This window comes from Cebidichthys violaceus, unplaced genomic scaffold (genome assembly GCF_023349555.1).
Source record: "Cebidichthys violaceus isolate CVI_PGR_0920_01 unplaced genomic scaffold, fCebVio1.0.p SCAF_20, whole genome shotgun sequence".
Lineage (NCBI taxonomy): Eukaryota > Metazoa > Chordata > Actinopteri > Perciformes > Stichaeidae > Cebidichthys > Cebidichthys violaceus.
In genome coordinates this window covers 10,748,825-10,764,702 of record NW_027176373.1, presented here as the reverse complement: position 1 = coordinate 10,764,702, position 15,878 = coordinate 10,748,825, and the positions used below count along the sequence as shown (strand labels likewise).

General features: G+C 40.9%; 2 protein-coding genes across 3 annotated transcripts; both read left to right on the top strand.

Annotated features, from left to right (window-relative positions):
• Window positions 1–2,076: 2,076 nt before the first annotated feature.
• mtmr2 (myotubularin related protein 2) lies at window positions 2,077–7,479 on the top strand. Its single transcript, XM_068716303.1, has 16 exons — window positions 2,077–2,302; window positions 2,885–2,987; window positions 3,088–3,111; window positions 3,241–3,304; window positions 3,414–3,508; window positions 3,599–3,703; window positions 3,949–4,053; window positions 4,149–4,232; window positions 4,336–4,485; window positions 4,589–4,777; window positions 4,877–5,062; window positions 5,156–5,362; window positions 5,457–5,549; window positions 5,646–5,759; window positions 5,913–6,089; window positions 6,203–7,479. Exons 1-16 carry the CDS (start codon window positions 2,223–2,225, stop codon window positions 6,365–6,367), a joined length of 1,941 nt encoding a protein of 646 aa, XP_068572404.1. The 5' UTR covers window positions 2,077–2,222; the 3' UTR covers window positions 6,368–7,479.
• Window positions 7,480–9,714: 2,235 nt separating this feature from the next.
• fam76b (family with sequence similarity 76 member B) lies at window positions 9,715–15,411 on the top strand. 2 transcript variants are annotated; one of them, XM_068716302.1, is made up of 10 exons: window positions 9,715–10,215; window positions 11,165–11,229; window positions 11,349–11,403; window positions 11,549–11,704; window positions 11,794–11,978; window positions 12,077–12,127; window positions 12,234–12,311; window positions 12,587–12,722; window positions 12,828–12,929; window positions 14,270–15,411. In XM_068716302.1, exons 1-10 carry the CDS (start codon window positions 10,129–10,131, stop codon window positions 14,357–14,359), a joined length of 1,005 nt encoding a protein of 334 aa, XP_068572403.1. In that variant the 5' UTR covers window positions 9,715–10,128; the 3' UTR covers window positions 14,360–15,411. The 2 variants fall into 2 exon arrangements, with proteins under 2 accessions (XP_068572403.1, XP_068572402.1); XM_068716301.1 differs by having other exon boundaries at window positions 12,584–12,722.
• The last annotated feature ends 467 nt before the right edge of the window (window positions 15,412–15,878 follow it).

Sequence of the window (15,878 nt, the reverse complement as noted above, 5' to 3'; positions counted from 1 at the left end):
AATGTTATATTTGCAGTTGGTCCTTGGAACTCTCAGCATGCAGACCAAAAAGATGTCAATGCAAGTGAAGGAGGCCATTATTAGGTTAAATAAATTGGCGTACCATGGTGAAGAAAATTCCCTTCATAACATCTACTGAAGTCAAGAACACTCTGGAGGAGGTAGGCGTTCCATTGTTAAAGTCAACAATCAAGAGACGCCTTCATGAATCTAATTACAACAAGGTGCAAACCACTGATAACACTGAAGAACAGGAAGGCCTCATTAGACTTTGCCAGAAAACATCTGGAAAAGCCTGACCAGTTTCAGAAAAAGATTCTTTGGACAGATGAAACCAAGATGAACTTGTACCAGAATGATGGGAAGAGAAAAGTGTGGAGAAGGAAAGAAACGGCTCATGATCCAAAGCATTCCACATCATCTGTTTAACATGATGGAGGCAGTGCTTTGGATGGGCATGTATGGCTGCCAATGGAACAGGGTCACTGGTGTTCATTGATGATATCACAGCTGATGGAAGCAACAGGATGAGTTCTGAGGTGTTTGAGGCTAAACTATCTGTTCAGATTAAGCCTAATTCTTCAAAACTGATTGGATGGCACTTCACAGTGCAGATGGATTATGACCTAAAACATGCTGTAAAAACAACCCAAGAGCTTCTTATGGCAAAGGAATAGCAAAGGAATTATTCAATGGTCAAGTTAGTCACCTGATCTCAACCCAAGTGAGCAGCTTTTCACTTACTTAAGATAAAACTGAAGGCAGAAAGACCCTCAAACAAGCAGCAGCTGAAGAAGGCTGCAGTAAAAGGTCTGGCAAAGCATCTCTAGGGAGGAAACTCACCATTTTGGTGAAGTCTATGGGTGCCAGACTTCAGGCAATCATTGACTGCAAAGGATTTTCCTCCAAGTATTAAAAATAATGATTATATTCACAATTATTATTATTATTTTTGTCCAATTACTTTTGAGCCTCTGAAAATGGGGATGACTGTAGAAATGGTTGTAATTCCTAAATGGTCATTGTGATTTTTTAGTTTTGGACATTGAATTAAAGCTGAAAGTCTACACTTCAACCACACATTGACTTATTCATTTCAAATCCATTGGGGTAAATAAGCAAAATGAGAAACATTGTGTCACAGTCCAAATACTTATGGACCTGACTGTATGTTTTTCAAGTTATTCACACTTTTCCCCAATGTTATCTACTTTTGATACAGCTCTAACATAATGGGTTTTATATAAATCAAACTTATGAGCCGTAAAAAATGAAATGACTTCAACATGGTACAATATATTTATAAGGACTGTAGTTCAGAATCATATTTTGGAAATTTTGTATATAATACAAATTATTCTACACATCCACAAAATTAGAATCACATAATTTCTAATTCTCTAATGTCATCTGAGGGGCAAGTTTTGATTTCATGGTGTCTGCTTTTAGTCTAGAAGCAAACCTCATATTCAAAATATGGACTGTCGCAGATAGAGGGCTAACATTCAAATACTAAAAAACAATAATTACCTATGTTCAACATGAATATGATTGACAACAATGTGTGTAATTATATTCTTTATTGTTAAAAATGTTGGGATAGTCGTTTACCATGTTTAATTGCTCACATTCAACATTTATTATTTTAATATCAATAACATATAAATGTTCAGGAATGAAGCAACATTGAACTAAGTTGCAGTGAGTGCTGTCTTTGTTAAATTATTCCAGCAGCTGCAAGTAGAAAACTAAAACTAAAACAATGAAGTTACCAATGTGGCATTTATGGAAGAGGAAACTTGGAGAATGTGCAAAGATGTCCAAAGCAAAGTATGTGCACGTATGATGTTTTTCCTCAAATAGTTAAAAAATATTATATTATGCACTTTTTAAATGCACAGCAATCTGTGGTATTCCTTTTGAAATATACCCCACCAAACGTCTGTTACAGCCGTTTCAGAACGAGTTGAACGGTTGTACACAACAAAAAAGTCCAAAGAGCAGTGAAGGCATCACACAACAAGCCGCCAGGGGGCGCTCCGTTCAACAATCGCTTCCTTGTGTCAGGGATTGGGAGGCTGCTGGGAAAACATGGCAGCTTCCTTTTGTTGGGGGGGATTTACTGTACTCCGAGTGGGGATTTAAACGCATTCTTCGGTGGACAGACAGATCTCCGTCGCGTACACACCGCCAGGCATCCAAACACTTGAAGCAGGAGGAACATGGAGAAGAGTGGGAGCATCGACAGTTTGGGCTCGAAGCGCTCCTCTTCCCGACAGCCAAGTGTTGATTCATTGTCCAGGTAGCTGAACCCACCACAACACTTCGCTGTCTAAGCTAACCGTAGCTAAAAGTTTTGAAAGTAACAGAATGCTTCGTGTGTGTGTTAAAACGTAAACTAGCATGTGTAATCCTGATGCACTGTTTGTGACATTAACCCTTCAGGCGTGACCGTTACACCACAGATCGTGTAGGTTGTGGTGAACAAACTGCCATGAAACGACTGATGACTGGTTGTACATTATCGGCTATTATGACTTTTAATGAGAAGGTTGAAAACTCATTTGTACTGTGAGATGTAAAAAATGTAAGAAAATAATCATCAGAAGATATAACAGTCTAGAATACACTGTCACTATTTCCTAGAGCCCTAGGTGACTCATACTAATTCAGTCTGACTAACAACTTAAAATCCCCAAGTAGGAAAATATAACATTATAATATTAGTTCAATCCTTTTTGCTAGTTGGCCAGTTTATTTAATCCAATATTGGTTTCGGCACACTTTGATGTGTGCCGAAACTGAGACGAGGTTGTGGTTCTGCCACACTGAGACTGAAAATATTTCCAGTATTTCATCACTTGTGGTTTTTGTCTCTCACCAGTACTTCCACCTCTCGCTCTGACCGGTCTGGCCAGGCCAAGCCACCCTTTGCCATGTCCTCCGAGTCTGTGGCCGCCTCTGCGGAGCTCTCGCCAGAGTTCAGGGTGAGTCGCCTGCACATAGTTCACTGACATCCTGCTGCTTCATTATTTACTAATGACAGTGACTGAAGCGTGACAGTCCTCTTTTCTGCACCGCTTTCAGGTTAAGCCCAAAACTACTGCCAAGGTATGCCATCTCAATGCGTTACACGCTACGCAACATAATAATTAATATGATTACTCAGCATATGGCATGGGTTCAGATCAAGAGGCTGCTCCACTTTCAGCTCTAATTTGTATGGAATCTTTCCACCAGGTGCTGAGAGATTCAGACAAAGAAGAGCCGCAGTTACTTCCAAATGAAACTGTGCAAGACATGGGTACGTTATCTCTGTGCTGCAATCACGATAGCTCTCATGCATAAAGGAAAAGGATTTTGTAATATATTCGATATAATGGCTAAATCTTTTTTCTTGTTTTATTTTATAGCCCAAGATGTGACCTATTTCTGTCCTTTCATTGGAGCACTGAGGGGAACAGTGATAGTTACTAACTACAGACTTTTCTTCAGGTGCATGGACAGGGTATGCTTTATGGATTTTCACAAAAGCCCTTAAAGCGCAGCATTTTAAAGAATCATTCTGTTTTTGTTAAATGTGTTTGTTGGCTTCTAGGAGCCATCATTTGTGCTGGACCTGCCCCTTGGGGTGGTGAGTCGTGTGGAAAAGATTGGAAGTGCATCAAACCGTGGTGACGTGTCCTACGGGCTGGTTTGTAAGGTGAGTAAGGTGGAAATGTTCTGGAATAACTACAGGTTGTAGAGCTAAGACAACACAGTAGATGACAGTTATACAGTGCACAGGTTAAGGCATAGAGGGTGATCCTCCTCTCATCCCTGCTAACAACAACACTGACAGAAATCATAGTGGTTAAGAAAGAGTGAGGGTATGAACACGCTCCATGTCCACAGTATCATGCAAACATACAGCTGTTGACCATGACTTGCTTCTTTGCCTCTCTGCAGGATATGCGTAATCTACGATTTGCTCACAAGCAAATGGAGGACACACTGAGGAAGTCCATTTTTGAAGTGCTGGTCAAATTTGCGTTTCCTGTTTCCAACGGGCTGGTGAGTGATTGTAGGCCACACTGTCTCTGTCGCTGTAGCTCTGCTCTGCTCTGCACTGTCTATTGGTGGATGAACTTCTCTCCCGCTCTCCACAGCAAATATACGCCTATGAATATGGGCAAGTCTTCCCCGAGAACGGATGGAAGGTGTATGACGCTCTCTCGGAATACAAAAGACAGGTATTTAAATAAAACAACACAAAGTCAGATGCTTGGCTCAATGTTACAGGAAGCCTATTACATCGGTTGCTCGTGTGTTGTTGTTTTTTTGTTTTTTTTAAAGGGTATACCCAATGAAAGCTGGAGGATAACGAAAGTAAACGACCATTACGAGGTTTGTGACACTTACCCATCGACTCTGGCGGTGCCTGTCAACATACCAGACGAAGAGCTGAAGAGAGTAGCTGCCTTTCGAGCCAAGGGAAGGATGCCTGTGAGTGAGCGGCCTTCCGTATGGATCTAAATGTTCCTCTCCTGTGCAGCTGGATTGTCGGACTGTCTGTGGTCTTATTCGGTCGTACGTACGTTGTGTGTAGGTGTTATCGTGGATCCATCCAGAGAGCCAGGCAACAGTGACGCGCTGCAGTCAGCCCATGGTCGGGGTGAACGGGAAGCGCAGCAAAGAGGACGAGAAGTACCTCCAGGCGATCATGGACGCTAATGCTCAGTCACATAAACTCTTCATCTTTGATGCAAGGCCTAGCGTCAACGCTGCTGCGAACAAGGTTTATTACATGTGTTTAAAAAAGGAAACTCGTGCTCTCCATTGTTAAGTGGATGAACCATCTCATCACCAACACTGTCTCCACTTTTTTTCTCTTCAGATGAAAGGCGGTGGTTATGAAAGCGAGGATGCGTATCAGAATGCTGAGCTGGTGTTCTTGGATATTCACAATATCCACGTGATGAGAGAGTCCCTCCGGAAGCTGAAGGACGTGGTCTACCCCAACATTGAGGACTCCCACTGGCTCTCCAACCTGGAGTCCACTCATTGGCTTGAGCACATCAAGGTGAGCATACTGACGCATCACAGTGATTGCAAACTTGGAAAGCAATGAGCCAACTCCCAGGCTCTTGTCCACATTGTTTGTGTGTGTTTGTAGCTGATCCTGGCAGGAGCGCTGCGCATTGCAGACAAGGTGGAGTCTGGGAAAACATCAGTGGTGGTGCACTGTAGCGATGGTTGGGACCGCACGGGCCAGCTCACCTCCTTGGCCATGCTCATGCTAGACGGTTACTACCGCACCGTCCGCGGCTTCGAGGTGCTGCTTGAGAAAGAGTGGCTCAGCTTTGGTCACCGCTTCCAGCTGGTAAACACGTTTTCATGCACTCATCACGTTTGGGGAGACCACGTGAGTGGCCGTTTCAGTCCCATCACCAATTGTGCTTTTCCTCTTCTTTAAGCGTGTCGGTCATGGCGACAAGAACCACACAGACGCAGACCGCTCACCTGTTTTCATTCAGTTCATCGACTGTGTCTGGCAGTTGACTCGCCAGGTAGGCAATAGCTGGTGCTGATATGTGGAAGAAAAGAAAAAATCCTCAGAATAACACGGTGTTTCATGGACACTAATGAAGCTGTTTTTATTGAAGTTTCCTGCAGCGTTTGAGTTTAACGAATACTTCCTGGTAACCATCCTGGACCACCTCTACAGCTGCCTGTTTGGGACCTTCTTGTCCAACAGCGAACAGCAGAGGTTGAAGGAGGTAACAGCATTTCTCACGGCATTTCATTTTACCGTTGCAAAAATGAGACATTTTAAAGTCGAGCACAGGACCGAGTGGAACGTTTGTCACTGGTTTGGAGGTTCGTTGTGCATTTGGTGTCATGACAGCCACACCTTTTTTTTTATTTTACAGGAGATTCCCAAGAGGACGGTGTCGTTGTGGTCATATATAAATAGCCAGCTGGAGGAGTTTACCAATCCTTTGTATGTGAACTACTCCAACCATGTGCTGTTCCCCGTAGTCAGCTTACGCCACCTGGAGCTCTGGGTTGGCTACTACATCCGCTGGAACCCTCGCATGAGACCTCAGGTATGAGGTCTTTGCTTGCCTTCAGTGTTTTTAAGGGTAATTGTTTGCACTCCATACATGCTCCATTTTAGCTGTTGAACTCAACACATTGTTTTCTTTGTCTTTTTTGCCAGGAACCTGTTCATCAGCGCCACAAGGAGCTGCTGGCGAAGCGGGCGGAGCTGCAAAAGAGGGTGGACGAGTTACAGCGCGAGGTGACCAATCGCTCAGCCTCCTCTTCCTCTGAGCGTGCGGGCTCCCCCACACGCTCCATCACCCCGGTGCAAACCTTCGTCTGACACAACTTTGACAGTGCAGACGGTCGCAGGAGCTGAATCCTACCCGAGAGAAGTTGCCGTACAGCAGTAGTCAGTTGGCCACACCTGGCGCCACAAAGGACCCGTGTGCCAAACCGGCGTTAATACCCTACCACCAAAAGTCTAATGCGTTTCCACCTCTCACAGGTCGTGTAGTGTCCCAAACTGCTTTACTACAGCTATATTGTACCATTCCTCTAGTTGAGAGGACATGTAACCAGAATAGTGAGAACACCTACAATCAAGCGTTGATCATTTTTGAAGTACACTAAAATATTCCTCGGGTAAAATATGTATTCCTTATACACTTCATAGGAGCACTCCCTTCATAACTCTACACTGCAAATTTTTTAGATATTGAAAGTAGTACCGTTGAAGCATTTGTGAAGATGTACATCGCTGCAAAACTTATTTTGAGCTCTAGTACTAAAATCGACTAAATGGCTCGGAGTTGTTAAATATTCAAAATGTAGCTAAAGGGCTGTAACGTTAGCTTCTTCTAATGTTAAAGAAAATATAGACAGAGTGCATTAAACAAGTTGTCAGGTTGTCTTCTCATGTCAGTGCTTTTAGATTGTTGTGACCAAATATCTGTTTTCTTTTTTTTCCCCATGTATACATAATATGTCATGTATGACATTCCTCTCAGTTTTGTTTTTCTAACTAGATATTTATTATCCTTTTAGTCCAGACTGTATTTATGGTTCACAAACACACGCTGTCTCATGTCATAAATTGATTAGAGATGTTCCCATGCAATATTAATAAGCTACGCAGAATATGCAACAGTTAATTTGTCCCAGTTAATAGTCGACTAGTTAGTAAAATTTTAACGTGTGAACATTTCTTACTGATTTTTTTTTTTAAAGCTATTTTTTTTTTATAGGCAGCAATGTGTAACGACTAATAATTTGCTGTGGGTGTTTTTCTAGTTTAATGAATATCTGTGCCTTGCTCTGAATGACTGAATGGGAGAATAAAAAGAAAAAAGTGTGCACTGTTTTTTTTTAAATGCCAAGAGGAAACGGTAAATACAGTGTTAATTAGCCTTTCCACTGTGTATGTAAATACTTGCAATAAAACCCAAAATTAAATTTCAAGGAGTCCGTCTGGTTTGTTACATTAGTGTATTGTGAACACAATATTTCTTGCCTTTACCTATTAGTGTTTCAAATCATAGCAGAGCCCCAATGGCATTAATTATCTCTTGTTATGATTATGGTCTTTCCATAAGATATACGAAAAAGTAAACTTTTATAATAAATTAAGCCTGGCATTTACAGTGTGAATGTGCTTGAGGGTAAATTAAACTGCAGAGGCTCTGAAAACACTATTCATAATCAAGCTTCACTCATATACCTAAATATTAGATGACTCGCCATAAATTGGCTTTAAGGCATCTTTTACTTATTAGCAGGCTTATTATTCCTTTGATATTAGTTTTTTATTTATGCCCATTACTTCAAATTAATTTAGATTGCCACTTTGATTGCATTACTCCCTCTTTAAAAACCTATAGTTAATAAAGTATGATAGTTTTTCCACATGATTGAAGCTAGGCTGCTGTGCTGTGTGCACTTCATTGCTTCAAAACTTGTTCTGGGAATTGATACACTGCAGGCAACAAAAAGTGTCAACGTGTATTATTAATGTATTTGTTTTTGGAGGAAACACTATTTGCATATGTTGTTCATCGGCTTCTTATAAGTTTTCATTGTGATGCAGCAAGGCTAATTGTATTTATTTTCCTGTGTTTTGTTAATTAACAAGAAACTGATTCCAAGGAGTCACACAAAGACATGAGAGAGGAGACAGAAACGTGGAGACAGTAAGTTGGACTGATTTGGGGGACAGGAAAGAGACTGGAACTGATGGGTCTATTTTTCCATCCATCATGGCAGCTGAGGTAAAGTAAAGTAAGGTTTACCTGCTCCTTATTTTAACATTACAACTTCTGATACCACACCAAATGTTAAAGCTGTCTTTTATTAAATGTTTTGTTTTTAAATAATAGAATGGAACTTAATGTCGCTGCTGCACCAAATTACGCCTGAAACCAGGTTATCCAAGACCCCCTCAATGGATTCATTACAGAAAACAATAGAAATTACTCAACCCACAAATAACCTCATTCTGGCAATGTTGATTGAAATGTCACATGATGTTCAGACCTGAGATCTAATCAGTTGGAATAAGCACTGAGTCACACATGAACTATGTTAGTATGATGCTGAATATCATATAGTTTGTGATATCTTGTCAAAGTCAATTTCAAAAGTGATATTTACAGATGCTGTGCCATACAAGTAATTCTACAAATACCCTTGAAATTACAGTGTCAGAAACAAATCCATGTGTAATAATCCGGTACCTATATATTCTAAATTTGTATATATATATATATATATATATATATATATATATATATATATATATATATATATATATATATATATTGTATAGTATAGTCCACCTACCTCATGTACATAAAGTATCCTGTTTTCAGATTCCATATTTATTCAAGCATCCTTGCACTCTGCATCATTTTTATCACTTTTATCTCCATTTCATTGTCATTGTGTTTCATGTTCATAGTATACTTTGTATTTATATGTGTACATGGTAGTTAAATGTTTATTATATTAACTTTGTTCTTAGTTGTCCTTGTTTTTGTTTATTTCTGTGTATGTACGTTGAGAGCAACGGAAAAACCGGAGACAATTTCCTTGTATGTGGACGCATACATGGCCAATAACGCTGTTTCTGAATGAACAGTACATGTATCCATCATGTACAGAATGAACAGTTATGTGTGACAGCACAGCCACTGTTAGTCTCACTGATTGTTTGTTTGTTTCAGAGCCTGACTTGTGATTATCTTGTGACTTTCTAGAGCCCCGGGACCTTCTCAGTCACACTGCTGCAGCGTGGTTGACTAAACTGGGATGAGTTCAGTTTAAAGCCATCTACAAACATGTGTCGAAAATTGATAATTAGCAGACTTCAAACGAGTAGCGATGGTTTCCATTTGAGATGATGTAACCTGTCATTACTGACTCAACAGTGACACTTAAATATATCTTCACAAGGTGGAATAATAACAATGATGCCCAGTGCTATTGTAGTCCTGGTGTTACTATTAAACTAGTTATAAACTGCTATGATTAATGACATGATCATACATGATGTGGAGCCGTGTCGGGTGAATCCGGACATGTGATTGGCTCTGCACATTTCAAAATGTGAATCCCGCGGACGGATGTTGTGTCGCGATAGGTTTCCTTTCTTCTTCTGCTGGAGCCGTCGACCCCTTCCGGTTACATGACGACGACGGCGTTGATACAAAAAAGAGAGAAGGAAAACAGGAAAATACCTTTCTAGGCGAGAACAGCGGAAACTTAATTTAAATAGCCAGATACGCATGAACGGGTTGCTTGTGTGGCGGCATAACTAATGATTGATCGGAAGTGCGTCTGGTTGGATGACGTATGAGCGGTGAAAGATCACAAATATTTGGAGTTTATTGTTCTTCGCCTGCTGTCTCTAGCTAAGCTACTTCTGTGTTGCTCTACGCTACCTAGCCGAGATAGCTAACGTTAGCTAACACTGGATGCCAACACCGTGTGTGTGTTCCTAGTCCTAAATTAGCGAGCGGCTTGAGAGGAAATCGCGCTGTTAATCCGTTCAGTTTGCAGCTGGACACCGATAACCTCTTCTAGCTCGGTGACATCAGTTGGGCGAGAATGGCAACGTCGGCTCTGTACGCCTGTACGAAGTGTAACCAGCGGTACCCCTTCGAGGAGCTGTCGCAGGGCCAGCAGCTGTGCAAGGTAGCGGAATGTGTGTGTGTGTGTGTGTGTGTGTGTGTGTGTGTGTGTGTGTGTGTGTGTGTGTGTGTGTGTGTGTGATCGAGGATGACCGCCAACGAGACACAACAACAATCCCGAGTGTGGATGTTTGCTCGAGTGTTATTTCCGACTTGGTGTGATGGTGGTGTTACAAGTTAGGCAAACTCAGATTATGTAACATCCTTCCAACCTGGAAGCGCTAATGCAGTGAATGTAATCTTGTTTAGATCATCCCCTCGCGACAATAATTCTGTTTATGAAATGAGTAATAACACAATCAAGGTTCATCTTTACCTGCTGAACTTTAATTCACGAGGCATTGAATTCCAGTAATTACTGTCTGTGTACACATTCTTGCGGACTTGTTGCTCTTGCAGACATTTTTTTTTCTGTCAGAGGAATGTGTTGTGGTGGCCTTCTGTTCCCACCTTTCTTTACTTAACTGTGTGCACTGATTCATATTATTTTAGAAACAATGGACAGTGTTATCACTTTGTACACTTCCTTCAAGCACTAAAGTAGTTTCCCCTGAATATTCAGAGAACTTCTCTTTGCACAGGATAGTTAAAGCACAATATGAACGTGTGAAAACTATAATGCAATTATTATTTTCATATGTAAGAATGCCACTTAATGCTATCGAACAATGGCTCTGGTAAACGGTGGCCTGCTGCAATAATGTGTTGGGTTGACTAAACAAAGTTACAATACTAATGCATTTACACTTTAGTCTTCACTTCTCGTATGCACCCACATAGTCAGGTGTTGGTATTTTCACAGATGTTGTTGCCGAGAGATGTTGCGTAACAACTGTCAAGGTTTGTTGCCAAACATGGCGAGTTGCAGCAGTGTTGTCTTCTGGTATGTTCATTGTTGTTGCACAAATGAATTTTCTCACTCATGAGAACATTTCTTTGGTTTATCGCCATAGGAGTGTCGCATCGCACATCCAATAGTGAAGTGCACATTCTGCAGATCTGAGTTTCAGCAGGAAAGGTGAGATAATGTGCTCCTTGTGATGAATTTCAGTGTTTATTTGTGCCGTTATTAGTGAATGTCTTTGCATTTTATTTCATTTGTTTTGGCCCGTAAAACCCACTCTTTATTCTTTACAGTAAAACCAATACAATCTGCAAGAAGTGTGCTCAGAACGTCAAACAGTTTGGAACGGTGAGTAACAGGTTTCTCCAGTTTTTTTGCTTAAGTGCCTTGAACTCCAGTTGTATTCATCTAGTTGCACCGAGTGTACATTTTTTTTACAGTCAGTCATGTGTGAATACACTTTTAACATTGTTTTTTTGGTCCGTCTTTACAGCCCAAACCCTGCCAGTACTGTAACATCATTGCAGCTTTTATCGGGACAAAGTGCCAGCGTTGTACAAACTCAGAGAAGAAATATGGACCTCCACAGACCTGTGAGCAGTGCAAACAGCAGTGCGCTTTTGACCGTAAAGAGGAGGGCAGGAGAAAGGTATAAACCCTATATACATACAGTCTTACTTTGAAAGTGAATGTGTAACAGAATTTCTTATAAACTACTGACTCCTACTTGTGTCACAGGTGGATGGGAAACTGCTGTGCTGGCTCTGTACTCTGTCCTACCGCCGTGTCCTGCAGAAGACCAAGGAGCAGAGGAAGGGCTTCGGCTCCTCCAACTCCTCATCCCTGAACGAGAAAGACCACCACTCCAGACCTCACCATCACCACCACCACCACCAACACAGACACAGCAGCTCTCATCACAAGTATGTCCTCACGGAATAGTGAAACAATCTAAGTCTGGTTTATGCCACTACATGGTAAATTGGGTCCAGCCAACTGACGGCTAACTTATCTTTTGCAGACTGAGTGGGAGTTTGAGTCCTGAGCAGGAGCAGGGACTATGGAAGCAGAGGTGAAACTTTCCTTCTCATTTGAACTGCATAATATATAATATTTTATATATATAGATTTTGTTTTTAGGCCCAAGTTGTACACTGCCATTTTGATTTTCTTTGCAGCCATAAATCGTCTTCAATCCAGAAGGAGACTCCAAAGAAGAAACCAAAACTGGAGATGAAGCCATCCAACGGGGACAGGTATGATAAGTGTTGTAATTGTTTGGGGAAAGCATTAAAAGGATTCAAAGTGGGGTTTTATGAAGTACTTATGCATAGTCAGTGTACTGCCTACAGTAGATGGCCGACAAAGTAAAGCAAAGTACTGTTGTGGACGGGGGAAGCAACAAAACGTATTTTAGCCACCTAAAAGAAAGGCTCATCTAAAAACAACAACATCCTGCCTATGTTTTTCCTTCCACATGTTAACCACTTATGCCAGTACTGGCCTCATGCTCTTTCCTTTCTCCCAGTAGCAGTTCCATCACCCAGTCGATGGATTCTGGAGGAACCGACAACTTTATTCTCATCAGCCAGCTGAAAGAGGAAGTGATGTCGCTGAAGAGACTTCTGCAGCAAAGGGATCAAACCATTCTCGAGAAGGACCGAAAGGTAGGTCATCAGCCTTGCCCGACGTCCTGCGCCAATGAGCCAAAGTTGCATCACCGCTGATTTCTTTTATTTGTTCCACGTATTGATTGTTAAATTCCCCTCCAGCTCACAGAGATCAAAGCAGACTTTCAGTACCAGGAATCCAACATGAGAGTCAAGATGAACCAAATGGAGAAATCGCACAAAGAGTCTATGGAGCAACAACAGGTGGGAAACTATCTTTGCACAAGTGACATGTCTCAAAAACACCCACCAACGTCAGTCCATTCAACAGTGTCAATGCCACACTTGGTCTCTATTCACATTTTTCTCTGGAATATTTTGTAGGATGGTTCTTGTGTAGTTTAATTTACTCTTTTTTTCTATTTCCACCGTCTTAAAACTACCTCCAGTTATCCTCCTCAAAAACTGTTAACACTGTATTCATTATATCAGTTTGTAATGGCACTTTGGTGTGTTGATAAATATATTTATATATACTTTATACTTGTTTTTATACTTATTGTTTTGCATCTAAAGACGTCATATGGGTTTGAAGACGTTTACAGAGTCCCAATGCTTTGATGTGCAGGACGTGTGATAATATAATCCTCACTAAAGCATGTCTTACATTTTAGTCCTGCCCATTAAATCTCATCAGTTCAAGTACCAGCTTAATTTATCTCCCTCTAAAAGCCAAGTAGAAATAACTAAACAAAACCAGTCCCACCTAAATTTCCATTCCTGAGATTATTGTTTCAAGTACATCTTTCATTTGTTCTTGAACCTCCGTTTTATTCTTATTATTTGGATATTAAAATATCACCATTGGAAATGTAAAAGTATCTCCCATGTACTTGACAGAACAATGCGTGGGAGTACACACCACATTCTTTGTAATTTTGCCAACCAGTCTGTTATCAGTAATATTGTGAGAAGCTATTAAACATCACAGTTTGTCCTGCACACCGGTTCAATCTAAATACTTTCATGCAACAGCGTTTTAGTTTATAGGCATATACAGACATTACATAGGGGGCATGTTGGAGAAACACTGCATGTTGATCTTTATCTGTTATTTCTGTTTGTGATTTATTCTGAAATGCCCACGTGATTTCATGTAGGGGTGTGCATTGCACCGGGTTGTATAGCTATCACTATTGGGTTAGTTAACCCATGTTGTGTCTGTGTGTCATATGTGCCAGGGATGATTCACTTGTTGCATAAGTGTGTCTGTTGTTATGGATACGATCTACAGTTAATTGGTGGTGGTGGTGGTGGTGGTGGTAGTGTTATTATGTTATGGTTGCTGTTTAATAAGTGTGACACTGGCTGCTGACGTGTTTAATGCACCAACGGTGTTTTATCAGTACAGTCCAAACAGATGAAGGTAGCCCATGTTGAGCAAAACCCTTCAGCTTTTCGCACCAGACGAATAAGGAGTACATAAGCAATAATAGTAAATGCTAAAGCATTTTTTTTCAGGTAAACTGCCATGTAAATGTGCATTGAGATTTCCCAAATGCCTTCACTAAAATACTAACATTCTCCATCATTTGTTTCCTCAGGGCAAGAACAGGGAGTTGATGAAACAAGTGGCAGCCCTCTCTAAAGGAAAGAAGTTTGACCGGACGGGGAGTTCTCTGCTGTTACCCTAACAAACGGGTAACGACACAGAGCGGCTTCATTGTTGTAACACTGTGAAAGTCTCCCTCCTGTGTTTCCTCATTGCCATTAACATCGATAACTTCTTAACTGGTAAAGCCAGCGACCATGTTGTACATGGAGGTCAATTGTTGAATCGAAAGAAACCCTTCTTTAAATGTCAGCATATTTTAGATATTTTATGGTGACTTTTCCACTGGCTCATAGGATGTGACTTCGGAGTGGAGTGGAGGTCGGAGCCCTCGTTTTTAACACTGCCGGGCCAAAACAAAAAAAAGCATGGTGTGCATATGTGGAAAGCATTCTGTCAACTCAAATGTATCCACTTACTTTTTATGGATGTAATGCAATTTATTTATTCAACTGTATTTCTTAGCTTTTTTATTTCCTCACAACATACTAAGAGAATCTCCCACATTTTAGGGGTTTTTCTTCAATAGCAATTAGTTATATTTTTCTAAATTTATGTGATCGTGGAAGAAAAAAAAGTTCTCCTCAATGGAGACGCTGCGAAACTTTACAATGTATGCAAACTTGGGAAGGGTGACCACTGAGCTGCTGCTCAACAGTAGAGCACCCTCTCAGTAACGATTCATAAAACAACCAATGAACACTTAAAAAGTCTGTCTGACGGAGAGACACCTCTTGGCTGTCCTCTTTCTCACTGTGTGACAGCTGTAGTGCTTTGCTGTTTCTCTTTAGTGGAACAATTGTAATACATGCATGATTTTACTGCCAGACACCGGGTGGCATTGTGGTCAGACTCCCCCCCCCCCCCCCCTTTTATTAGTTTTTTAAGAATCACTTGTAAATGTATTACTGGGGTCAGCCATTGTATTTAAACTATTGCTTGTATATGTTTTAGTGAGTACAGTATGTGTATGGTAAGGCCAGTTGAAATTAACATGTCTGTAGAAGATGCTTTTTAAAGGAACACACCTATCAACTTGCATTATTGGGCTGGTTTCATACTGTGGCGTCCAGGATCACTTTTGTACTTTTTCCAAACCAAGTGTTTTAAACCTATTAAACTGGCTAAACTGTTTCTGTGTTTGCTTGGTTTTTGTTGTTTGTTTTTTTAACCATAATAGTGTTTAACTTTTCAAAAGTCAGTTAGGTCCCCAAGACCTAATTTGGAGAACTGATGACATCATCTGTGAGGTAAAATAATGTTTTACCACTAAAGCTTGTCCACTACGTATTGCACTCTACATTATTGGTATTTTACAGTCCATCCTGTCATGTGACTGATGTTTGTTTGAAGAGTGCAAAAAAAAATCCACCCTGATTAAAGTCACATTTTGGGATTCATACTGCCTGCTGACCAAGGGAACTGGAGTGAATGGGATGAAGCGTGTACTGAGACACATACATGCTCCATAATAGAAGCCCTCAGCCTTGGCAAACAAAAGGAGGCCAGCATAAGAAACACAATATCTATTCATATGAACAATGCATGTAGGTTAATGAGGATTCCGCTTCTTTTTGCCAAACATAACAGTAACCACGTTA

Coding starts and splice junctions, on each gene's coding strand:
- mtmr2 (XM_068716303.1), top strand. CDS start 2,223: ATGGAGAAGAGTGGGAGCATCGACAGTTTGGGCTCGAAGCGCTCCTCT. Junction 4,054..4,148: donor TTCCTGTTTCCAACGGGCTG/GTGAGTGATTGT, acceptor CGCTCTCCACAG/CAAATATACGCCTATGAATA. Junction 6,090..6,202: donor ACCCTCGCATGAGACCTCAG/GTATGAGGTCTT, acceptor CTTTTTTGCCAG/GAACCTGTTCATCAGCGCCA.
- fam76b (XM_068716301.1), top strand. CDS start 10,129: ATGGCAACGTCGGCTCTGTACGCCTGTACGAAGTGTAACCAGCGGTAC. Junction 11,705..11,793: donor AAGAGGAGGGCAGGAGAAAG/GTATAAACCCTA, acceptor CTTGTGTCACAG/GTGGATGGGAAACTGCTGTG. Junction 12,128..12,233: donor CAGGGACTATGGAAGCAGAG/GTGAAACTTTCC, acceptor TTTTCTTTGCAG/CCATAAATCGTCTTCAATCC.